The sequence below is a fragment of the Meriones unguiculatus genome, chromosome X (assembly GCF_030254825.1).
Source record: "Meriones unguiculatus strain TT.TT164.6M chromosome X, Bangor_MerUng_6.1, whole genome shotgun sequence".
Lineage (NCBI taxonomy): Eukaryota > Metazoa > Chordata > Mammalia > Rodentia > Muridae > Meriones > Meriones unguiculatus.
The window spans coordinates 120,355,147-120,381,929 of record NC_083369.1 but is presented as its reverse complement, the minus strand read 5'-3'; the positions used below and the strand labels follow the sequence as shown (position 1 = coordinate 120,381,929).

Here is a 26,783-nt window from a genome sequence, read left to right as displayed (position 1 = left end):
TAACACTTCAGGGTGCAAAAAAGCAGGCAATCACCCTAAATTCAAATCTGTCTACATAACGAGTTATAAAACAGCATGGGCTAAGAGGGATGTCTTTAAAAAGAAAGAAATCAAAGAAAAAATGAATATTAAATTAAGAAACTTGTGGGGCAGAAACATATTTGGAAATGTTTGCCGTGCACAGAGAGTTCATAATTAAGTCCAGACAAAGGTAGGAGTGAGGTGTTATTTTTCTCTTTTTGAGGTGCTTAGCACCGGTCTCAAGCCTGGCTCATGTTTAGCAAATGCTACAACTGTGCCGCGCCATATCCAAGGCAGAGAAAATCTGATTTCAAACAAAATTTTGAATGAATAAACTTAAAATTTCAGTTTTCAATGTAATGTTTGATTTCAGTGAAGCAGTTCATATATGAACTATTTGTTCACTTTCCAAAAAAAAAAAAAAAATGGCATTAACTTCTTTCAGCTTGCACTCTGTGAATTGCTTTCCACTATGCACTGAGGCAAGATGTTTGCAAGTTACAGGCCATCTGGGACTACATAGTGAACCCTGACTCAAAACAAACAAAACAAAGCTGGGCAAGGTGGTGCACTCCTGTAATCTCAGCACTCTGGGAGGCAGAGGCAGAGGCACACCCAGTTTGGTGTGGCGACCCATGCCTTTAATGGGAGCATTCAAGGAGGCAGAGGCAGTTGGATTTCTGTGAGTTTGAGGCCAGCCAGCGTGGTCTACAAAAACATGTCCTGGACAGCCAGGGCTACACAGAGAAACCCTATCTCAAAAATCCAAAAACGAACAAACAGAACCCAGTAAATGCATTGTTAAAATGTAGGAAGAAGAGCTGGGTGGTGGTGGTGGTTGCACGCCTTTAATCCCAGTACCCCAGAGGCAGAAGAAGGGGAACTCTGTGAGTTCAAGGCCAGCCTGGGCTACTGCCAGGGCTACAGCCAGGGCTACACAGAGAAACCTGTCTTGGAAACAAAACAAACAAACAAATACCCACCCCCCAAAACCCAAACCCTCCAAAATTATGATCTTATTTCTCATTTCAGTATCCTTAAAAACAGAGAGGCCACTAACTATGTACAGTTCTGTGATGGGTGCTAGAGATTCCATATTGGACAATGAGCTGCCTATAATCCCAGTACTTGGGAGATGGAGACAAGAGGAACAGGGGTTCCAGGGGATTCTCAGCCACATAATAATTTTGTGGTCAGCCTGGGCTATGGGAAGGCCTGTCTCAAAAACAAACTAATAAACAAACAAAATATAAAACACATTTCATGTAGGAAATTCTGGAGACAAAATAAATGTCAATAACAGCCATAGTTTTCATATATTGTGCACTTTATGTTGTGTCCCTTATGTATGCTCACACAAACCACGTGTAATCTTTTAATTCCTATATTCTGATCATGTACTGTTAGTGTGCTCATTTTACTATTTATTTGTTCATTCATTCTTTTTGTGGTATAAAAGATTGAACCTAGAGCTTCCCACATACAATACTGCTGCATTATGTTCCTGGATCTTTTATTTTTTTTTTTCAAGCATTAGTGAGTTAGTTGTGTTTTGAGTCAGGGTCTCACTTTGTAACCCAGGCTTGCCTTGAATTCACAATTACAGCTCTCCTACCTCTGCCTCTGTAGTGCTGGAATTACAAGTGTGTGTCACTACACCTGGCTAAAATTCCACATGGAAGAAATGACAACATTTTACTTGGCAACACATGAATATCAGCATTTCTTTCCTTTGTGTGTGTGTGTGTGTCACCATCATGTGCAGGTGCTTGAGGAGTTCAGAGGTTGATGGCAAGATGTCTTTCTCAATCCCTATTCCACCTTATCAAATTTTATTTTGAAGAAAGATCTTGCTAAATTGCTGGGGTAGGTAGAATATGCATGCATTCCTCCTTTCTTGGTAGCTGGGCATATAAGCTTTGTCACCATACCCGGCTTAAAATGTTCATCTTATGTAAATTAAAAGAGCAGTTTGGGGTCTAATTTTCTTTTTTTCTTCAAGACAGGGTGTCTCTGTGTAGCCTAGGCTGTCTTGGACTTGCTTTGTAGACCAGGCCGGCCTTGAACTCATAGAGATCCACCTGCTTCTGCCTCCTTGAGTGCTGGGGTTACAGGTGTGCGCCACCATGCCCTGCTTGGGGTGCAATTTTCATAAGGTTACCAGGCATTCTTTTCTCTTGATTTGTACCCAGATATGGCTGTTCAAGGGCTGCACATCTCAATTCTTACAGCTAAGTAAGGATTTTTGTAATAACTGCGCTTAAATCAAGAAAATGGAAACCAGCCACCATGTAGGCGTAGGGAAGGGGAAGGTAATGAATGGAAGCTTCAAGAGCTGATGACCAGTTCAGAGTCATGAGGAGGGAAAAAATTGCGGAAGGAGGTAAGTTTGGTTATTTGGGGCTCCTCCAGGATGCTACAAGGGGGTTGGAGGCTGCAGTATGGCCAGTACAAGATTCTTCTAGAAGAAAATTCCCAAGGCCACCTGGCCTGAGGAGACACCAGTAATGGCCAGTGGAGGCGCACAGGAGAACCGCCAGAGACGCCGCTGGGGGCTGTGTCTGGGCGGGCTTAGGGCGGGCCGAGGGGCGGGGTCTGGCCGGCGTTGTCTCTGAGCGGTTGCCGAGGTGGCGACGCGGAACGTAGGGGCTTTATCTTACGGCTTTCCTGGAGGTGTTGCGCCTCCTCTGCCGCCTTCCTCTTCAGACCGCCTTTTTCCCCCGTTAGTTCACGGGCTCCGTCATGGCGACCCGCAGTCCCAGCATCGTGGTGAGCAGTGGACTTCTCAGCAGAGGCGGGCCCACGCGGCGGGCGGCCCAAGGACGCGGGCCGTGGGCGCGGGGGAGGCGGGAAAGGCCGGGGGCCGGGGGCGGTCACAGGTTCCTGGAGCCTGGTGGTCCCCACGGGGGCGGCGGGCTGGAAGGAATGACGGGCTTCGGGGGTGAGCTGTCCATCCAGGGAGCCCCCCGAGAGAGAGTGGGAGAGAGAGAGGGCTGGCTCCGTGTGGCCCAAGAAGGTGGAAATGGCGTTGGGCTTGATGTGTGTGGCCGGCGGGCGCGCCGCGCGGACAGGCGGAGGGCAGCTTCGGGAATGATCCGGCGCGGGGAGGGCGGGGGAGCTTTCTCGAGAGAGGCCCAGCTCTGGAAGTTTTGGGGCTTGGCGACTTCCGAGCACCTCTAAAAAGGATCTTCAGCACCCAACACGACAGCATGGGAGGGCATGTTCAGGCCTGGGCTTTGCCTCTAATTCTGCAGATGCCATCATTCATATTTGTGGGAATGCGCAGTTGCTCCATTTAATCCGAGTTGCAGCCAGGGTAGGGGGAAATCACGCCTATTTTCCACCTGAAGAGTGGGAAGGCGGCTCATTTCCCCCATGACCCAGAATAATGGGCTTTAGATTCAGATACGCTTGGCTCAGTAACCTATGCCCTTGGATGCTACGGGTAGTTTTTTGAAAAACAGGGATTTGGTTTTTATGCTAAAGGACAGTTTTTCCCACTTCCCCAGTTGGCTCTATTATCTCTTATCTTTCCTCTTCCCCAGTTGGCTCAATTTTTTGTAACCTGTCAAGCTGCTGTCCCCCCATTCTCCTCCTACAACCTTGCTGATCATGCTTATTAAAGTCGCCCAAAGCTCCTGCCTCCCATTACTTTAGCTTGCTTTATTCTGATTATTGCCCCTGCTACTACTCATGTTATATTGTGCTTTATATAATGTCAGTGTCGTACATTTAGCAGTTACCTGGTTACTTGTTGATTGTCCCACTTACACAAACTTTATTTTGATGTTTTCAGGCAGGGTCTTACTGTGTAGCTCTGGGTGGTCTGGAATAGGTGATGCAGACCACCAGGCTGGCCTTGAACTTGTGACAGTCCTCTTGACTCTTGCCACCAAGTGCTGCTCCACCATTTCCTGCTATTTTTTTTAATCCATTCTTGGAGTTGAACCCAGGACCTTGTTCCTGCTAGGTAAGCTTTCTACCACTGGGCCAAAAGCCTCAGCCCTGTAAACAAGCCTTATAAGGGCAGGGCGCAACCACTGTAGCTCTAGCATATATCCCAATGTATGGTTAGTGGGAAGTTTTCACTAAGTTTGTTGGATGAATTAATGGCCATTTGATCCCTGAAAAAAATGCTGTCTCGTATTGTATGAGGCATTGTGGCTTAAGGCAGAAACACTGTTTTTGTTTTGTTTTGTTTTTTGAGACAGGGTTCCATGTAGCCCAGGCTGCCCTGGACTCTTTGTAGACAAGGTTGGCCTCACAGAAATGCCTCTGCCTCTGCCTCCCAAGTGCTGGCTTGAAACCATGCCCTGCTTGACACTGTTCTTAATGACCTGGAATCCTGCTTGTTTAGAATATGTTCTGTGTGGCCTTCAGTATCTTCACCTAGGCTCAAGCTTTCATTTTAGACAATTTCTTGCTGTGTAGTCCTTGATACCCTGTGTAGACCAGGCCTTGAACTTACAGCCATCTTCTTGTTTCTACCTCTGTGGGGGATTATAAGCAAGCATGTGCTACCATCTGGTTTTAAATTTTCTTACATCTGAGATAGTGGCTGCTGGTGGTAAGACCATAAGATAATTTATGCAAATATAATCCTAATTAGTCTTCAAAGTAACCCTGTAACAATGGTATGTTCACATTAACAAATACACATAAGTTATTAAGAGGGGAGAGCTCTTAATGGTACTAAGCCCTGGTTTAGATGACCAGCACCAGAAGCAAGAATAAGTTTTAGAAAGTGGAGCTCTGTCTCAAACCTAGGTCTGTCTCTGGAGTCTATGCAAGTAAATACTGTGGTAACATACACTAGGTACTGAACAAATGGTAATGGCTGTTATTTTTATTCTGTTACTGAGGGAGTTAATACAGATGCTTTTAAGCTTTGAGATAGGGTACTTGGTCAGTGTAGAGTTAATTAGTTCTTACTGCTAGAAGTGGCTTGGCTATTCTTAGTTTTGTTTGAACATGAAGAAATTCACTGTATTTTTAGTTAGTAAATTCCCGTTCCTTTTTTTTTTTAAGTTTCCTTCCCCTAAATTGTTTGCATGTTAGAAATAACAAACACTTAAATAGTGCTTACTATGTTCTAGTTGTTATTCTTTTTTTTTTCTTTTTAATTTTTTTGAGACCTGGCTGTGTAGACCTGGCTGTCCTGGAACTCACTGTTAGACCAGGCTGTCCTCCAAACTCCCAGAGATCCACCTGCTTCTGCCTTCAGTGGCTTGTGCCACCACCACCCAACTCTAGTTGCTATTCTAAGTCCTTTAACTGACTTGACATTTTTATTTCTAATATTTTCTTTATATGGCTGTTTTGCCTGTATGTATGTATGTGAACCAGATGCTTGCCTTGTTCCTGTGCAGTCCAGAAGAGGTCATTGGATCCTCTGGAACTGGTGATAAATGATGATTGTGAGCTACTATAGGGCACTGGGAATTGAACATGGGTCCTCTGAAAGAGCAGTAATATTCAACTGCTGAGCCATCCTCCAACCCCTACCCGAATTGATCTTTAAAGAAAGTACACAGAGGAGTTAGTAACTTGCCTAAATCATTTGAACCTATTATCTGGCTCCAGATTCTACCCTTAAGAGTAAACATAAGGAGCTTCAGTAGATTAAATACTTGCTCTGTCTTAGGCATTGACAAATATTTTTGCAGAGTTTATCTGATGTCATTACCCTAAAGTTACGTAATATGTACCCCATTGTGTAGATGAGTACTAACAGGAGTACTAACATGACACAAGGTAGATGAAGAAACTGCGCTAGATCACTTTCATGAAGTTGGCCTCTAAATGTGCCTGATTTAAAACGTGCTGCTAGTAACTATTAAAATCTAGAAAAATCTTCTGGCTTTTTGCAGACTTATGTGAAACATCAGATACATTTCATAGGGCATATCCTTGAATTTCAGAATGGCTCAGATAAAATGTAATTTATTAACCAAACTTGAAAGCTTGTGAAATGATTTATTTTTTATTTGTAATGTTTCTTTTAGACAAAGACTTACTCAGTAGATTAGAACGGCCTGAAATTTACTATGTAGCGCCTGCCTGGCCTTAAACTAACATTATTCTCCTGCCTTAGTCTTCCACATGCTAGGATTACAATCATGAAGTACCACACTTAAATGATTTTTTTTTTTTTTTTTGGAGATACAGACTTTCTTTGTAGTTCTAGGCTGATCTCCCAACTCACTTTATTCTCGAGTGTGGGAAATAGATAAGTTCTCCCATGCCTAAAGTGCTATGAGAGAGTGAGGGTGTGTGTGCTGGTGATCCAACATGTACGTGTATATGTCTTACATGTACTAAGCATATATTTTACCACCGAGCTATCTACTTTATTCGTCTGCTAATCTTTTTCAGTTTTTAAGATCTATTTTTATGGATTGGAGAGATGGCTCAGAGGTTAAGAGCTCTGGCTGCTCTTCACAGGTCCTGAGTTCAATCCCAGCAACCACAGGGTGGCGCACAACCATTTATAATGAGATCTGGTGCCCTCTCCTGGTGTGTAGGCATACATGCAGACAGAACATTGTACATAGGATAAGTAAATCTTTTTTAAAAAGATTTATTTTTACCTCATGTGTATGAGTGTTTTGCCTGCATGTATGTATCTGTACCATTAGCATGCCTGGGAGGTCAGAAGAGGGCTTTTGATTCCCTGGAACTGGAGTTAGACTATTGTGAGCCTCCATGTGAGTGCTAGGAACCAAATGTAGATCCTCTTGCAAGAGCAACAAGTACTCCTAACCATGTTTTTTTTTTCTTTCCAGAATTGGTTAAAATATTCCAATTTTTGTCTATCACTATGTTATTATTACTAACGATGTTTAAAAGAACATACATGTATAAATAAGATCAACGGACTATTTTCATCACCAAAAAAATGAGAACAGTTCCTCTTAGGTTTCTTTATGTAAATTTTGTACTGTTACCTATGTTATATATCCATCTTAATTATTTAGTATCTGGATTATTGTAGCAGGTGTGAGATGCAGAGTTTTATTGTTTTGGGTGGGCTTCTTTTTGTGTCTGGTCTCTAGCTTGGAACCCTTCTTAATTTCTTTTTAAAATTTAATTTAATTTTATATGCATTGATGTGAGGGTGTCAAACCACCTGGAACTGGAGTTACATTTGTGAGCTGCCGTGTGGGTGCTAGGAGTTAAACCTGGGTCCTTTGGAAGAGCAGATAGTGCTCTTAACCACGGAGCCATCTCTCCAGCCCTCATTCTTAGTCTCTTTTTATTTATTTTTTTTCTTAGTCTCTTAAGTGTTGGGATTATAAGCATATACTACCATGCATGGCTCTTGTGGTTTTACTTTTTCATTTTGTACTTTTTTAGAAGAAAGCGGAAAAAGCCCAACTAATTAATTTTATTACAATGGCTATTATGAATTGAATTTTTATTTTTTTTCTTTTTTGTTCATAGTTCAGAGATCTTTACATTTTTTTAAATTCTATCCATTTTCTTTTTTAATTTTCACTTTTTATTTTATTTTAGTTTTTTGTTTTGAGACAGGGTCTCTTTATCTAGTCCATGTTCTTGGAACTCTGGCCTTGAATTTGAAGAGCTCTCCCTCCTGAGTGCTGAGATTAAAGGTGTGTCAGGAGTCACCATACTTGACAAATTTACACTTTCAAAAAATTGAAATAGAATTATTACTTTCCCTTTCTTTCTCCAGCCCTTTCCATTTGCCCTCCCTAGCGTCCCTTTCCATTGTTCCTACTCTCAAGTTGATAGCCATTTTTTCTTTGTTACTGTTACATATATACATATGTATGTATGTAGTGTAAATATATATCCTTGTTTGTGTGTAAATGGTTGCAAGGTTGATATCTCTGCAGTGGGTAGCCAGTAAGGAGGCTCTTCCCTGGGAGCAGCTCATTTTTCTCTTGGCAGTCATTAGTTGCTTGTAGTTCTTTGTCTAGGGGTGGGAGCAGAGACATTTCTCAAACTTGGAATCCTCCTGCCTTTATCTTCTAAAGGCTGGGATTATAGGCATGAACCCCCATGCCCAGCTTGGTGTATTTAGCTATTCATTTATTTATTCATTCATTCATACATCCACTTATTTATTGATTCATCCATTTATTTATTTATTTAGGTGGCATTATATAGCATCGGCTGTTGAGGAACTCTCTATGCAGACCAGGCTGGCCTCAGACTCAGAGGAAGATTCACTTCCCTCTGCCAAGTGCTAGGATTAAAGGCATACACCACCACACCCAGTCTAGTTGTTTTTTTAGTTTTTTTGAGACAGGGTTTCTCTGTGTAGCCTGGCTATCCTGGACTCCCTTTGTCAACTAGGCTGGCCTTGAACTCAGAGATCCACCTACCCCTGCCTTCCAAGCACCACATTAAAGGTGTGTGCCACTATCGCCGGGCATTATTTGTTTTTTTTTGAGACAAGGCTTTCTGTGCAGCCTTGGATGTCCTGGACTTTGCAGACCAGGCTGATCTCAAAGTCACAGAGATCCATCTGCCTCTTCCTTCCTTAGCACTGGGAATATAGGCGTGCACCGCTGTGCCTGGCTCTCTTGTATTTTTTTTAAAGATTTTTAAATTCATGTGTGTGTGTGTTTGTGTGTTTGTGTGTTTGCTTGCGCACAATTTTGCAGTTGTGCTTGTGCTTTAGCTATTATGTGTGTTTTTGCTGGGGTGTGTGTGTATGTAGAGCTCAGAGGACAACTTGCCATAGTTGATTTTTACCTCCATTGTGTGAATCCTGAGGATTCAAACTCAGATCAAGTTTGGCAGCAATTGCTTTTACCCACTATGCCATCTCAGCAACCCGAGATGGGGTCTGTCTGTGTTGCCCAGGCTAGCCCTGCCTTAACTTTTCAAATAGTTAGGACTATAGGCACATCACCCCATACCCAGTGGAAAATTTTTTATTCTTCCATAATTAATTAGGTAGTCAATGGTCCATGCCATTTTTCTCTTTTAATAAGGGGGTACTAAAAATGTGTTTGTTCAGTCTTTCTGTAATGTGTTATATGGATTCACTAACAGTGATAGAGTACATGATAGCATTAATTACTACCAATGATAGTAATATTGAGCCTCACTTGTTATTTTCCTGTTGAGGACTGCCAAAATAATTAGCATTTAAATAATCTGCTGCTGATAGGGTTTTAAACACTTCAAATTGCTTTGAAACTACCTTCAGTTTTTGTTATTATATAGTGTGGACTTACCTATTTTACTATGTATATTACTAAAAGGAAAGATGATGGTGTTCTTTTCATTTATGTCCTTCCAGATATTACCATGCCTGGGGTGGTTATAATTTATTCCTGGGCTGAATAGTTCACTAACTTATTTAATTTTTTTTTTATAGCTTTAACCCTTGGAAGGGAAGCAAGCACTATATCTAACTTATTTGTAGGTCTGATTAAAAAGGAAAAAAAAAAAAACTAAAAGATGAGCATAGTGCTAGTTTAAGTTTTCACATTTAGGGCTATCAATAAGTTGTAATTTTGGTTTAATCATATCCAGAGGTAATATAAATTATTTCAGAAGGATAGCCTATCATCTGCTTAAATGTTTGGAGAATATTTACATTTGAATTAAGTTAGTGTCTCACTAGGTAGCCAAGGCTGGCTTCAAACTTGTGACTCTTCTGTCTCAATCTTCTGAATGTTGAGATTATAGGTATGTGCCACCATGCCCAGCACAAATCCCTATTATAAACTATGCACATTTGTTTTTTAATAAATATTTATCTTATGTGTATGAGTGCTCTGTATACTTGCATGCCAGAAGAGGGCATGAGATCACATTATAGATGGTTGTGAGCCACCATGTGGTTGCTGGGAATTAAACTCAGGACCTCTGGAAGAGCAGACAGTGCTCTTAACCACTGAGCCATCTCTCCAGCCGCCAAATATGCACATTTGTAATAATGGCAGTCACATGAAAATTCTTACAGTCTACACATAAAATTTCTTGTTACACATACACATCATCAAAAATTATATCAAAAAAGAAATGAACCTAAGATAATACAATCTTTGGAACATTGGTTCATCATCTACAAGTAGGATTGTTTAAGTCTCTTTGTATTAAAAAAAGTCATTATTCATGAATCCAAACAAGACTAGATTAATGGAACTGAGTCTTAAAATGAACTATGTGTGTTAAGCATGGTGGTAAAAGCCTGTAATGACAGCATTTGGGAGGCTGAAACAGGATGGCTTCAGTCATCCTCAGCTACATAGTGAGTACAAAGCCAGTGTGAGCTCATGAGACTATCTCAAAAAAGAAAACTTGTGAATTAAGAATAAGCCAGGTGTAGTGGAACATACTTGTAATCCCCGAACTTGAAAGGTAGAAACAGAAAGATTGCTAGATGAGGATACATAGTGATGGGACAGGAACATGGGGGTGAGAATAACAAATAAATAGAAAAATGCATTTAATTTTATAACTGGTAATTAACATGTCCAAACTTCTAGAATGGACAGAACTTGCTGGGTGTGGCCTCTGTATATGTGCACCTGAGTTTACACCTGCATACCCACATGAATACCCACAGGTATCTCAAGTGACAATAGGTAAGACTCTTTGTTTTTGCCTTTTAGGGAAGAATTGTATCAGTATGGTTTCAATAAACTAGATATAATAGCTCATCCCTGTAAACCCTATCATTTGGGAAGCTGAAGCAGGAAGATTGCCCCAGACTTGAGGATAGCTTGTACTGTGTCATAAGATTCAGATTAGGGTAGGCTACATAGTCAAGACCGCCTGATGTCATCATAAACAAACGCTTACTTTTTTTTTTTTCGAGACAGGATTTCTCTGTGTCCTGGCTATCCTAGAACTTGATTTGTAGACCAGGTTAGCCTTGAACTCAAATCCACCTGCTTTTGCCTCCCTAGGGCTGAGATTACGGGTGTGCACCACCAAGCCTGGCTAAAACTCTTACTCTTTTTTTTTTCAATTTTATTTTTCTTATTAGTTACATTTTGTTAACTTTGTATCCCAGCTGTATCCTGCTCCCTCATTCCCTCCCCAACCCCATACTCCCTCCCTGGTCTCCTCCCTGCCCCTTTCCAAGCCCAATGATAGGGGAGGACCTCCTCCCCTTAAACTCTTACTCTTGAAATAACAAAATATCAATATTTTGAAGGAACAAAATAAGAATTCTGAGACATAAACCTGTTTTAATTAGAAATTTTGCATTGGAAAACAGTTTGTGTTGCTAGAAGTGGAATTCTTATTTTGGGGTAACTCATGCTGATCTGTTATATTCTTAGAATACATGACTGGGAGTTGGATGCACACCCGTAATCCTAGCACTCAAGAAACAGAGGGAGGAGGGTCACAGCAAGTTTGAAGCCAGCTTGGTCTATATATCTAGATCTAGGGCAGCTAGAGTTTTTATACTAAGACCCTGTCTCAAACACACATAAAAAGACTGGGATGAACTGGGCAGAGTTCACACTGAATTTGTCTTTTGACAGAAACAATCCTAGAAGTTCTTAGGTTACTTGAGGTACTGAGCCATTTTAGTAGGTGGAGACAGTGGTCTGAAACTTGGGTGTGATATGGTTTGAACTCATGCCAGAAGCGGAGTGATTGGGTGGAGGACATGAGGGTGCCTCAGGAAAGACATTGTGGTATTCTAATCTTGAGTCTAAGGTACTTTGAAATGATTGAACTTCATTTTTGCTAGGTTATAGTACATACATTCTGACATGAATGTTTATTAGTATAAAATTGAGTAGTCTATCAATCTTTTATAATACTTACAAAAATGCTTTCTTGTAAAATACTGAGTGTTAAGCAGATACATTAGCTCTTCCAATTTTTTAAGAAATTGCCACGTATCCTAAACATTTTTTGTTATGTAAAAACATGTATATTTAAGAATAAATTAATATTTACTTCTGAAATTAAATACAATTCTACCAATAGACTTTTTGGGACTTAAAAGAGACTCCATAACCCTCTTTTTTTTCCCCCTCAGGGTGAAACCTCAAAATATATCTAAATTCTGAGCTGGGTGGGTGTTCACAGTTCCAGCACTTAGGAAGGAGAAGGGTTGTGAGTTTGAAACCAGCATGAGCTGTATGATGTGATTCTGTCTCAAAAACAATAGGAAGTGAATTCTGCAAAGAATGTAAATTTATGTATTTTTCATTTTTCAAACTTAAACTACTTGATGCCAAAGGATCCAATGCAATATTAACTGAAACAAACAAACAAAATAACTCAGTAGGAGCCAGGTGAAGTGCGGCATGCCTGTAATCCCAGCACTTGGAGAGGTGGAGGCAGGTGGATCTCTGTGAGTTTGAGGTCATCCTGGTCTACAAAGCAAGTCCAGGACAGCCAAGGCTATAAAAAGAAACTGTCTCAAAAAAAAGGGGGGGGGGCTGGAGAGATGGCTTAGAGGTTAAGAGCACTGGCTGATGATCCAGAGCTCCTGAGTTCAATTCCCAGGAACCACATAGTGTCTCATAACCATCTATAATGAGATCTAGTGCCCTCTCCTGTCATACAGACACACATGCAGGCAGAATACTGTATTAAAAAAAAACAACAAAAAATAACAGCAAAAAAGAACTCCGCAATGAACTAATAGGATGAGATTTAGTTATGATTTGATAATATTCCTTGAAAACTGCCAGAGCTTTTTACAACTAGGTTTTCTTTATTTAGGCTAGTTAGTTTGAAGGCTTTTTTTGGATTGGAGGAAGGAGCTCACTATGTAGGCCAACTTGGCCTCTAACTGTGATAATTCTGCCTTTGTCACCTGAGAGCTGGCTTTAGAAGTATGTGGCACCATGTGTAGCTTGATGTTCTAGTTCCTGTGATACATTTCCAGGTACTGCCAACTTATTAGATGGGGTTTGAAAGTCTTGAAGAATATCATGAAAGATACTCTTCCTGGCTTATTTCTTTCAATAAGTTTTGATTATTAGATTAATGATCTTTTAAAGTTTTCTTGTTTTGTTGTGTAACTAGGGCTGGGAATATAGCTCTGTCGGTAGAGTGCTTGCCTTGTATGACATGAAGCCCTGAGTTTGCCACCTAACCCCATAAACTGGCAATGATAGCTCATTGGCCAGGGAGAAACACATGGTTCAGATGTCTATGGTCATCTACGTAGTGAGTTTGAGGCCAGCCTAGGATACATGAGACCCCCATCTCCCTATAACACTCGCTGTCAAAGATAGCGGCTTTTATGATTTTGAAGTTTGGAAGTATTTTTAAAGACAGGATCTTGCTTTGTAGTCCCTAGCTGGCCTGGAATTCACTTAATAAACCATGCTGGCCTCAAACTCGGGAACTTCTACTTCAGCTTCCTAAGTACTGGGTTAACAGGTGCGCCCAGCAGATTTAGCCTGCTTTTATGATTTTGCTGTACTTTTCCCCCCCTGTGTGTCTAGGTACATGTATATTTATAAAATGACCACAATATATTTTTCCAAAAATGTACCGTATCATTAATGTCACTGAATGTTCTATATACTGGGCTCTGGGCATACTGATATAACCAATATTATACAACTCAAAACAATTTTGGAGTATCTTCTGTGATACCATCTCAAGACTTTTGAAAGTTTGAGTTTTTAAAGAATAAGTTTCTTTTTCTTTTCGCTTTGTTTTGGTCACACACACACACACACACACACACACACTTTAAGAGGATTCTTTGAATTTGGATGCTTAACACCAGCTGTAGTTTTTATTCTGTATGATGTTTTAACTTACTAAAATATACTGTGTTGAGTTAAAACATATTTTTAGGGATTGGGAAGATGGCTCACTCTATAATGTGCCTGCCATGTCATCTTCATTCAGGACCTGAGTTTGGAACACCAGTACCTGGATAAGAAGCACATTCTTATGACCCCAGCACAGGGGAGGCAGAGACAGGGGGTTTCTGGGACTTCCTGACCAGCTAGACTATCCAAATTGTTTAACCAGGTTCAAGGAAAGATCTTGTCTCAAAACATAAGTAATTTTTTCATATTTTTATTTTAAAATAATTTATGTATTTTTTAAATGTAGAAGTCCTCTGTCTGCATATACACCTGCATGCCAGAAGAGGGCACTAGATCCCTTTATAGATGGTCTTGAGCCACCATGTGATGCTGAGAAAGAATTGAACTCTGAAAGCACAGCTAGTAAATTTTTAGAGCCAGTTTCAATCATATTTACGTGCACCTGCCTGTAAATATGTACACATACACAAACATACACAAAAAATGTTGAAATGTACTCAAAATGTATAAAGTAGAAACTGCCTGTGTATACTAGTCTTTCATGCTTAAAATATTTTTGCCACATTTGTACTTCTAAATTTTTCTTTTTGTTACCCAAAGAATATTCTATGTTGTTTTACTTCTCATTCTTGACTTTATTTAGCAATAAGAGACCTGGCTTTCTTAGAGAAGTGTAGTTTATTACAAAAACGATAAAATTAGCTTCCCTTCATACCCTCTCATACCTAAATTCCTCTGGTGAATTAAGACTTATTATCTAAATTTAATTAAACATGGATATTTTGTAATACTCTGCTTTGAAACACTGTCTTTCTTTTTCAGATTGGCGATGATGAACCAGGCTATGACCTGGATTTATTTTGTATACCTAAACATTATGCCGAGGATTTGGAGAAAGTGTTTATTCCTCATGGACTGATTATGGACAGGTTAGTAAGCGCTCAGTTGAAGGTTGATTTTACTTCTAGGTGTTAATGTGTGTGTGATATGTGTACATGTGATATGTGTATATGTGATGTGTGGGTATGTTTGATATATGTGTAGTGTATGCATATATCAGGAAGCTAGAGAAGGACACTAGGTGTTCTGTTGCTCCGTGTCTTATTCCCTTGAGTCAGTGTTTCTCACTGAACCTGGACATTACTGATTTGGCTAGGCTGCCTGGCTAGCAAGAGCCAGGGATCTGTCTTTCTCTGCCCCCAAGTGCTGAGATTGCAAGCAAGTGCAGCCACACCTGGTTTTCATATTAGTACCGGGGGGTAGGGGGAGTCTGAATTTACGTTTTCTATTTTTATTTTTATTTCTATTTTTGAGACAGTTTCTCTGTGTAGCCTTGGCTGTCCTGGAACTTGCTCTGTAGACCAGGCTGGCCTTCAACTCACAGAGATTTGCCTATCCCTGCCTCCCAGAGTGCTGAGGCGTGTGCCACTGCATCAGCTAGATATTTTAAAGTTTTTTTTTTTTTTAAATTGTTGTTATTTTATTTGTATGTGTGAGTACCTTCATGTATGTATGTGCAGCATATGTATTCCAGGAGGCCAGAAAAGTGTGTGTAAAGGATCCTCTGGAACTAGAGTTGTGAACCATTGTATGGGTGCTGGGAACTGAACTTAGGTGCTCTCCAAAAACAGCAAGTGCTCTTACTTGCCTAACTCTCTAGCCCCAATATTTTCTGTTTTAAAGTCCTTTTTTTCGGGGGCTGGAGAGATGGCTCAGCGGTTAAGAGCACTGTCTGCTCTTTCAGAGATCCTGAGTTCAATTCCCAGCAACCACATGGCGGCTCACAACCATCTATACCCTCTACTGCCCTCTTCTGGCCTGCAGGTGCACATGCAGATAGAGCACTGCTAGGCATAAAATAAAATCTTAAAAAAAAAAAAAGAAATGTTAAAACAAAGGTCCTTTTCTCTCTATCTCACTCACACACAGACACCAGCAGGAAGCTAATTAATTTTGAGGTGTAAATAGTGGGAATCCATAGAGTACATTGAAGAGAGGCTACAAGAATAGTCTTCCAATAGTCTATCTATGGAGGCTATAAATGAGATTATAATTCTGTTTTCTTAGCTCCCTATACACATTTCCTACCTAGACACTGCCTGTGCTCATATACTGTATGTAAAGTGTACACACAATCACACACTTTACATATTATCATATAGTACTAAATTGTGGACTTTTTAATATTAGTACATCTAGAGCTATTCAGATGTTTTTTATTATCTTTTAAACATAATCGAGGAGTGTGTGTGATTGTGTGTGGGCATGTGTGTGTGAAATATTTGCTCTTTGAGATCGGGTCTCACTGTTTAGCTCAGTCTGGCTTGAAAGTTTGTGTGTACCCCAGATTGGCCTCAACTCAGCAGTCCTCCCCAACAGCCTCCCCCGTGTCGGGATCACAGGTATATGCCCCGGTGCCCAGCCATACATGTTACTTTGCTTTTGAAATGGCGCCTCGAATTGCTTGGACTGGCTTCAAAATCACTGTAGCTGAGGATGGCCTGACTTTTCTGTTCCTACTGCTTCAACTCCTGGTGTCCATCATGCTCAGTTTGCAGAGTTCTGAGGATAGAACCCAGGACCTCCTGTGGATACTAGGCATGGACCCTACCAGCTGATCCCCACCCCCATCCCCAGTGATATCCATGGATGTACCATAACTGATGTAACCAGTGTACTGTTGGTGGACACTTAAGATCTCCATTATTTTGCACTTACAAGAGTATATTAGAGGGAATATCTTATACATATTTTGACACTCGCTCAGCTTTAGGTAAGGGAAAATTAGGGAACAAGGAATGGGTATTTATTGAATTTTTATACTGCCAGATTGTCCTCTAAAAAGTTATATCATTTTATACTTTCAATGGTATGTGAGAGTTCTTTTTTTTTCTCAGTCTCGTAATATTTTATATTAGAGAAGTACAGTTTCATTTTGACAGTCTAGTAAGCTTTGAAAAATATCCTGTTTTTATTTATATTTTTAAATTTTATGATACATGTTATAGTGTACCTGTCTTCTCGACAGGATCTTGTTTTGTAGCTTAAAGTGACTTATTACTTACTCTGCAGTCCAGGCTGCCCTTCAACTCAGGAATCCTTATGTCTCAGCCTATAAAATGGTGGATTATAATAATATACCATCATGCCTAGCATGTACCTTGTTTTTTCCCCCTAAGACAGAGTTTCTCTGTGCAGCCCTATCTGTCCTGGAAATCTTTTGTACACCAGGATGGCCTTGAACTCAACAGAGATCAACCCGCCTCTGCTTCCCAAGTGCTGGGATTAAGGCATGTATCACCGCACCTGGTTATGTGCCTTGTTTTTAAAGATACCGAGTTTACTTTTGGTTGAGCTGCGTGTATTAGTGTTTATCTATAATCTCAGCATGATTTATAGTCTAGCCTGGTGTATATAGAGGGATTCTGGGTTACCTTCCCCTACCCCCCAAAAATCTTACCTTTGGCATATGGGAAATTAAGTGCCCAACTTTATAAAACATTGCTTTATGAAGCAATAATCCTCTTCATGCTGACAAAGAGGAAGTTTAATGCTTAAGAGATTTCTTATAAAACATATTCAGAATCTTTTTTAATTCTTGATTGTATTTCTGCAGGACTGAAAGACTTGCTCGAGATGTCATGAAAGAGATGGGAGGCCATCACATTGTGGCCCTCTGTGTGCTCAAGGGGGGCTATAAATTCTTTGCTGACCTACTGGATTACATTAAATCACTGAATAGAAATACTGATAGATCCATTCCTATGACTGTAGATTTTATAAGATTGAAGAGCTATTGTGTAAGTATAACTTTATAATTTTTTAAAAAATAGGGCAATTTTAGTTTTATGTATATTTTCTTTAAAGTTCTCACCTGGTTATAGTGGAGTCACTGTGGTTATTGCATTTTTCTCTTCTGACGTTGGAACCCAAGACCTGACTAAATACTCCAAAACTGAGTTTCATCCAATTCTTTTTTTTTTTTTTTTTTTGAAGATTTTTATTATTTATAATGTTCTGCCCGCATGTACACTTGCATGATAGAAGAGGGCACCAGATCTCACTATAGATGGTTGTGCCTCCATGTGGTTGCTGGCAATGGAACTCAGGACCTTTGGAAGAACAGCCAGTGCTCTTAACCTCTGAGCCTGATCCCATTCATTTATTAAAATTTTAGTTTGAGATCCTTTTTCACTAACTTGCTCAGACATTTTTCTGTTCCTAGTGCTCTGTAACCTTCAGAAAAATGTAAATTTGATAAGTACACAAACGTGTTTCTTTTCTTTTTTTATTTCAATTTGATAAAATTCTACTAAAATGGTTGGAGAAGAAAAAATGAGACCTAGGAAGAAAGGATTGTTAGTAAACAATGTTTTGAGTTTTGTTTTTAAATTTGTAATTATTTTATTTTGAGTGTAATTATTTTATTTTGACTCAAGTATGCTAAGCAAATATGCTCTAAAGCTGGAGCTCTAGTTGTTATTAAGAGGTTTTCAGAAATCCTAGGGATGGAAAAATAGAAATGAACCTTTCCTGTCACCCCCATTTTCTCTTCTGGACTCTAAGAGATAGACAAAGAAACAAACACTAAATTTTTATTTACCGACCCCAAAGCTTCTCTGGGAATTATATGTGTGTGTATATATGTATATGAGTGTTTTGCCTGCATACATGTTTGTACCGTGTGTGTACCTGAAGTCCACAGAGGTTAGAATACAGTGTCTGATCCCCTCGAATTGAAGTTACAGAAAGTTGCTAACTGCCATGTAGGTGTTAGGAATTGAACCTGGATCTTCTGGAAGGCGATGCTCTGAGCTACCTCTTTGGACTCCTAGAAATTCAGGTGTAACTGACAGTGAATGAAGGTGTAACTGACACCTGAATGAAGGATACCTTGGGCACTTCTACCTAATGAAGGGAAAGGGGAAAAAAAAGGGGAAGAAGGAGAGCAGAACAAATCTGGAGAGGACTGTCCTTTCATTCATTCCAGTCATGTCTCCATAGAGGTTTCCGTCATAATTAAAGACAAGGACTCTGAGAGGCACCAAGTTAAGGGGTACAGTGAGATTTGTATTCCTAACAGGGGTGGGTTGCTGTAGGTTTTCTAGTCATTTAGGTAGTTTATTAAATGAACCTTTTTTATTAGCTTCCATGTAAAAGGAGGCTGTTTCCTTGGGAAAACAAACAAACAAACAAACAAACAAACTTTCGAAAACCATAAGCTGAAACATTGAGGTTAATGGGACTGTAGAGTGCCAGTGTTTTGTATGTGTTGGAGTTCTGTTGCCTCAGACCGTATAGTCATAGCCTTTGGATCACAGTTCCATTCTTAGATATTTCTTTTGTCCTCCTTTGCAAAAGGAAGTAATTGACATTAGACTGTAATACCACCTTTCTGCAGAAGATGTCAGTATTTACCAAGTTCTGTTTTTGCTATGTCTCACTTAGCTTAATTCCTTCTTAAATAGTTTCAGGTTTGGTACAGTTCTTTTTCTTTGTGTCATTAATCAGTTCTGTGTGTTTGAAATTCTGGGTTTTAGGCTAGATTAATACAAGAAATATTATGAAGAACTTAAATTGAAAAGCCATATATTTAGTTTATAGCATGGACTAATAGAATATTTGTTCCTCTTTTCCTAACTCCCCCTTACACATGCTAGGTAAACATTTTACCAACTGAGCTATCACTTAAAAAAATTTTTTTTTGAGATAAGGTCCTTTGGAAGAACAACTAGTGCTCTTAACCTCTGAACCTGATCTCACTCTTTTTTTTTTTTAATTTTAGACTGAGATCCTTTTTCATTAACTTGCTCAGACATTTTTCTGTTCCTAGTGCTCTGTAACCTTCAGAAAAATGTAAATTTTTATGTAGCCCACAGTGATCTCAGAATCTCAGTCCTTCCTCAGCCTCCATAGTGTTCTGATTACAGATATCATGAATGTCATGAATACCTTTCCCAACATACTTTAAATACAGAATAAAAACAGTTATATAGTAGCATATTGGTCTGCTACTTGGTGATATTAATTATTATTGATCCATATAAGTATACATTGTGTGATTATTTTTAATAGTTCCATCATATTACTGTTACGTTTTGTTTGTTTTTTTGAAACAGGTTTTCTCTGTGTAACAGAGCCCTCCTGTCCTGATCCTGTAGAGCAGGCTGGCCTCGAACTCACAAAGATATGACTGCCTCTGCCTACCAAATGCTAGGATTAAAGGTGTGTGCCACCAAGCCTGGCTATTGTTTTGTGTATATTAACCTCATTGATTTATGTAATTCCCTATTAAGAGACATATTGATTTTTTTATGAATAACTGATAATAGTGAACATCCTTGAATGTTCCTTTGCATGCTTATTAATGTTTTTTTTGTGACATTGATTCTTGGAAATGGGATAGTTATACCAATATGGTTTGCATGTTTACAATTTTAATAGACATTATTTTTTTTTCAAAAGAGTTCATAATTGGTTTCTCTAATTGGAACCAGCAACTTGAATATGTGTTTTCCCTCAGTGTATTGCCAGGCTTAAGTTCTGTAAATGTGGATGGATGAACAGTTGAATCACATTTAGTATTTGTTAAGTAGCCGTCATTTATGGACTTCTGTAAATGGTCTACTTTTGTTTGCTATTTTCCAGTAGTTCTTTTTAAAAAAAAAAAAAAAGGCTTGTTTATGTGTTTGGGTGATGTCAACATGTAGTGCACCGTGTGCATGCCTGATGCATTTGAGGCCAGAAGAGGAGGTTAGATCGCCTAAAACTGGAGTTACAGGCAATTGTGAGCCACCATGTAGGTGCTGGGAATTAAACCCAGGTCCTTTACAAAAATCAACAAGTGCTCTTAACGGCTAAGCCAGCTCTCCAGTGCTATCTGGTGGGTTCTTATTTTGAAGAGTAATGTGCATTAGGGATACTGGTTACATTAATTTGGGTTTTGACTAACTTTTTGCCCTTTCTAAGAATGGAGGTAAAAAATATATCCCTACATTTTCTTCTAATCCACTTATAGTTTTATTTTTTACATTTAGATTTTAATCCATGTGGAATTTATTGTTGTGCATGGTGAGGTAGGAACCATGCTTTATTTTTTCCCAAATGGACAAGTAATTGATCAGACACCATTTGTTGAATAATTCATCTTTTAATTACTGACTCAAAATACCATCTTTGTCATATACTAAATTGACATGTTTTTGGGTCTGTTTCTGGGTTTTACTTGGTTCCTTGAACTTTTTGTCAGTCATTGTGCTGGTACCATACCAAAGTAATTGCTGTGATTTATGATACACTTTGCTATTCCAGTAGAGCAAGTCCAAGGTCTTTTACTCACCTGTTTTCAATTCAGTTTTGTCTTGATTCCAGCACATCCAAATTATAGTTATTCCTACCAATTATAGTGAGTGTTAATCACTCTCCTTTGAAACCCCTGTTAAGTTTTCTGCTGATTTCTCTGAGAGCAGAATGTGAGAACCTAAGCAGTATGTTCTAACAGACTAGTAATGAGACCTGGTTTCTCAGACAGTTCAGAAGATGACCTGGATATGGGCATATCCAGGATATGGGCTTATTTTAGGGGGCCATATCCTCAGGGTGACATGTGACAAAGACTAGCTCCTATTAGTAATGTGATTCACAGGAATAATACAGGGCCAGAAGCAGACACCTGCTGTGCTAATAAATTGTCCTTTGTGGTTGGGAAGTATTTGATGAGTAGCTATAATATGGCCACTCAGAAGTGAATGTTCTTGATTTTTAGTACTCTTCAGAGCATCAAATACTAGGAATGACCATTTAGGATTTTTAATTTTTACTAATCTCTATGTGAAATTTACCTAGTCATTCATTTCTAGAAACCTAATTCTTACAATTTTTATAATTTAAGAATATGATAATGTTGTGGCCATTAGATAGCTAACTTCTTAAATCTTACAGCTTATATCTAATAATTTGAGAAGTTTATTTGTACACAAGAATATGCATATATATATATTTTTTTAAACTAGAATGATCAGTCAACAGGGGACATAAAAGTTATTGGTGGAGATGATCTCTCAGCTTTAACTGGAAAGGTATGTATCTTTAACTGGAAAGAAAATTTTATACCAGGAATTAATAACTGTGCTTTCAATCACTCATTCAGAGGGTCTGTATTAGTAAAAATAAGCAAGTATTGTTTACTTTTAGAAGTAACTAAGATATAGTTTGATATTATCTCCTGTACCCCTGAGCCATCTCAGTAGCATTTATTTTGTTTTTCTGAGACATGGTCTCACTTTGTAGTCCACATCAATCTTAAACATCTATGTAAGCTAGATAGGCCTTGAACTCATGGTGGTCCTCCTGCCTCAGCTTCCCAAATGCTAGCTAGGATCACGAGACTGTACTAATAGACTACATGTTTTCTAAGCTGCTAGTTATTGTTTACTTGCAGAGAGTGTGCCATATGTAAATGTAATCCGGTAAATTTCACAGTAATCTGGTGTGGGGAGTTATATTTCCATTTTACAGATCAGGAAATTAAGGAGTACACTTAAAATTTCAAAAACTGCATGGGATTATGAGATGAAAACCGCCTCATAGTCTCCAAGTCACACAACACAAGTAGAAGAGCTTGAATGCAGACACCAAAGCTCTTTCTTTCCTCTAGCTTTTAGATTTTAGTGCTCATTAGTCACTTCACTGAACATCTGTAGGGGAACCTTAACCTAAAACACTTGTGAAATCCTATAATTCTCTATTGGGGTCATGCCAAACTAATGTTGCCTTGAGCAGTGTTTAGAAACTAAAGAGGAGAACTTGTCATGTGTTGGTTCTTTCCCCTGCTGTCCATTTAATGTACACCTGCCAGACCTCCTTCCCTTTCAGCACACTTTGTCCATATTTAGAAGCTATTTGAAACCTGCACTTCTATAATCAGTTTTCGGTGCTGGCAGGTGCCTAGCCTTCAAATCCTTCTGTGATTTAGTTTGACCTTGTCTTTTTCGCCTAATGGCTCTGTCCCACTACAGAGCTCTGTGATTGTAAACATATCTCTTCTTCTAAAATAACTTTATGACAGCCACAGTAGATTCCATTTATTATGGAAAAGAAATCAAGGAATAAAAATTAAGCAAAGTTAAATCTTGGTGATGAGATTATGGATTATTTGAAACATTTTTATTTTTTTCTTTGGAAATGTATCTAAAGTGCGTGCAAGTCACAGAAATGCCAACATTTTCCCATTAATGCTTAAGAACACAGGCTTTGGATCCAAAGTTCACTTTTATTCCAATCCTTCCTTTTTTCTATGTTTACTACTTTTAGGTAAGTCATTTGATGCCTGAGCCTCATTGTTTAATTATTAAGTAGACATGTAGACATGTAGCTAGCTGACATAAAATAAATTAAATTCTCAGCAGTAGCAATTCTCAGTCTCTGTATTAGAATAATAGTCTAGTACAGTTTTGTACTGTTCATTTAATCTTTCTGGGCTTTATTGATTTGAATAAGGTGTCTTATACTAATAAAATCTAGTGATGGGCCAGCAAGATGGCTTGATGTGGGAAGACACTTGCTACTAAGCCTGATGACCTCTACATGTGAGTTGTGTTACAACCTCCCAACTGAAATGTAAAATAAATGTAAAGAATTAAAATGCATAATTAGATCTCAACCAAGGTTATTTAGTGTTAGGCACAAGTAATTCAGTCTCTGTCCCAGAAGCCCATGCTGCTTGCCAATCTATAACTATTAGGTGACAGAACCACAGTTTGAACATATGAATGTCTTAGTCCTGTATCTAGGTTTCTTATACTATACTGGTTATCATTTAAATAGATAAATTGCTTTTTTCCCTCAGTATATTAATGTATTTTGAGTTCACTCAGAATTTATATACGACCTCATAATAAAAAAAAAAAAACATAATTGCTTTGTACCTTAAGATTGTCCCAATTTTTTTTATATCTGTTTTCTTTTCTATGCATATCCTGAGATTTAAAGTGACCTTTTTTCCTGTCTATAGAACAGGCTTCAGTTGTGGGTTGCCTGCCAGAAGTTCTGAGCTAACCTTGCTTGATTCTATTCTTAGACCCATGCAGGACAATGAGATACTGCCTTCTATGATAAACTGCTTTGAAACATAGGCATATTAGAAGTTTTTCTTTATTATAATTTACTTTTAATGCATAAGCTGTGATCCTCCAGACTTTGGTTTTCGTGCTCAGTTGCTAAACAGTTTTCAAGGACTTACCACAGCATATGTATTTATACATTAAATATGAATTTTGGTAGTAATTTATCTCGTAAAGTACTTAAAACTATAGGTTAAACAAGATGGAGTATGTCTTTAGTTTCTTTTACTGTGAATATACATCATGACCAAAGTAACTTAGGAAAGAATGCATTTAATTGGCAGTTTGCTCACAGTTTCATAGGGTGAGTCCATAGCCTGGTGGCAGACAGCATGGCACAGTAGTAGCTGGGAGCTTATATTTTATCTGCATGTTGGATACAGAGAGTACTAGAGCCTGTTGTGGACTTTTGAAACTGCAGAGCCCACTCCCAGTGACACACCTCCTACAACAAGACCCACACCTACTAATCCTTCCCAAAACATCCACAAACTAGAGACCAGGCATTCCAATGTAACAGCCTGTGAGGGCCATTCTCAAAGTACCACAAGGTAGAAAAGAGTTTTGAATTTTCATGAAACTGAAATGGATTCTGTGTACTCTATTTTGATAATCACTAGCTTAAAATAAGAGAGATCTGATGTTAAGGTTGTTTGACAGAGTGCATTGAGAACCACATAGATAAACAGTATAGAATAAATCTGTACAGTCAATATTGTGGGCATGTGAAATGCTGCCTTGTTTCTCTTAACTAGTATAAATACAGGTGGGTGAGTGTGGAACCAGGCATGGTAAATCATAGCTGTAATCTTAGCTTTCAGCCTAATGAGACAGGAATGTTACCAGTTTAAGGGCAGTTTTGGCTACATATGAGTTCTGGGCCAGCCTGGGCTACAGAGTAAAAGAGTAGGTTGAGATGGGCTTAGGGTTTATAGTGGAAGTAAGTATTCGTATCTTTACTTATTGCAATTTCCCAAATATGTGCACAACCATACTAGTTTTAGCTTATGGGAAAGTAAAACTTTAATTGTATTCTCTGTTATATTAAATACATGATTTTTGGAGGCATTTATACTGTTTACATTTCATGGAATATTAGGGTCAAGATATATAAAGGGCCAGCTGGTTCAAGTTTATTGTTTTACATATGGGACACTGAGACCCAGAGAGATTTCAACAAGTTGCTGAAGATCTTATATAAAGGGTTAAAAGCTTTTTTTTTTATAAAAAAGTGAACATATAAACTAAATATTCTTTTTATGAAAGACTTAATATTAAGAACTTCTGATTTCTAATAGTCCACTTTTTCAAGCAGGATTCAGTATAATAAAGTACTTATAAGAGTTTGGGTAGTTTCTTAGAGTTTGTTATAATTTAACTGATAATTGGAAATGCAATCTCACTTTGTACTAATTTTCATTTTTCTTTTTTCTTTTAGAATGTCTTGATTGTTGAAGTAAGTTCTGCATCAACTTTTAATATACTGTTTACAATTTTCTAATTAGTGTGTGACATAATAAAGGTAAGCCAGGGAGACTTGTGTTTTCTAACACTAAGAGAAGCCAGGTACAGTAGGGCATGCCTGGAATCCTAGACACTCAGGAGGTTCACGAATTCCATATAGGTTAGCCTGGGCTACATAGTGAGTTCAAAGCCAGAGAGAGTCCTTGTTTTAAAAACAACAAAAAGACACAAACAAAAAAAATGTTTTTTTCTAAGTGTTATATTTTGCTGCTCATGAAAAAAAGTTATATGCTTCCTCATTTGGTTTTGATATTTTTTTCTTTTAAAACTAGCAGTGACTATGGAGGGATGTGTCTGCATGTGTGTGTGATTTATTTAGTGTCTTAAATTTCATTTTATGGAGTGTCATAAGGTTCCTAACATTTCATTTAAATAATATGAGTATCAAATATTCTTATAAAGGAAAGAAAAAATAAAAAATACAGTCCGTTTGTTATCACATCCTTGAGTACTTTGTATGTAATAACAGTAATGTTTATCCAGTGCTCACTTTGTCAGCTACTACTGTAAATGATGGAGAATCAAGCACAGGGAGGGCAAACAGATTCCCAAGGTTACCAGGCAGTGAGTGGAGTAAAAACTCAAACCTTCACTATCTGTAGCTCATTGCTTTTCAGTGAGCAAAAGCAAAATCCAAAAGCATCAGCCGGGAGCCTGCTGACTCAGAATCTTGATGAAAACCAGCAAACCTTGGGCAAACCTTGAGCTGATTCTGATGCAGGCTAAGCTTGAAGAACCATTGTTTATCTAGAAGTCACTTTCTCATTAAGGCTTCTTTGGCTATCCTATATAAAATCTTCCATTTCCATGTCTCCTACTTCCTGTTCCTTTCAGTATTTTTTTACTCACCATTGTTTAACAGCACACACATGTGCCCAAACTTATTTTTTTGTCTGTAGTCTTCCTATTTATTATATATCTGCTTTACTGAACTATACATACCTATACAGCATATATTATGATCATCCTCCTGTCTTGACTCTATTCTTCAGTTCTTCAGTATACATTTTCCAGTATGACTTCAGAATACATATCAGCCTCATTCTCCATCACCTTTCGTTTTCTCTATACTTTGCCCATTTCCCAGACCATCATTTTTCCATCATCATTTTCTGCCCCTAGTTGCTTATTTCACTCTTATTTCCTTTCTGCTTTTTGTAATATTACTTTTGTACATTGTTTTGTGTGCTTGAGTGTATAATCATGTGTATGCATGTTTGCATGCCCATGGACAAGAACAGAGGCCAGGAGAGGATGCATGCCCTCCTTTTGTGCTGTCTATTCATTTGAGGCAGGGTCTCTCCCTGAACCTGGGGCTCACCTTTTCTTCTGTAGGCTGGAAGCCAGTAAACCCCAGCAATTCTCCTGC

At 38.7% G+C, this 26,783-nt stretch overlaps 1 protein-coding gene across 2 annotated transcripts in view; it reads left to right on the top strand.

The window, feature by feature from the left end:
* Window positions 1-2,607: 2,607 nt before the first annotated feature.
* Hprt1 (hypoxanthine phosphoribosyltransferase 1) overlaps window positions 2,608-26,783 on the top strand; it is a 33,019-nt gene continuing 8,843 nt past the window's right edge. Inside the window, exons 1-6 of one of the 2 annotated variants that reach the window (XM_060375728.1) lie at window positions 2,608-2,790; window positions 14,592-14,698; window positions 17,386-17,569; window positions 20,807-20,845; window positions 21,782-21,847; window positions 25,329-25,346. In XM_060375728.1, coding sequence (XP_060231711.1) covers window positions 2,764-2,790; window positions 14,592-14,698; window positions 17,386-17,569; window positions 20,807-20,845; window positions 21,782-21,847; window positions 25,329-25,346 — 441 coding nt within the window. In that variant the 5' untranslated portion in view covers window positions 2,608-2,763. The remainder of the gene's footprint in view (window positions 2,791-14,591; window positions 14,699-17,385; window positions 17,570-20,806; window positions 20,846-21,781; window positions 21,848-25,328; window positions 25,347-26,783) is intronic. The other variant, XM_021660111.2, reaches the window with a different exon arrangement.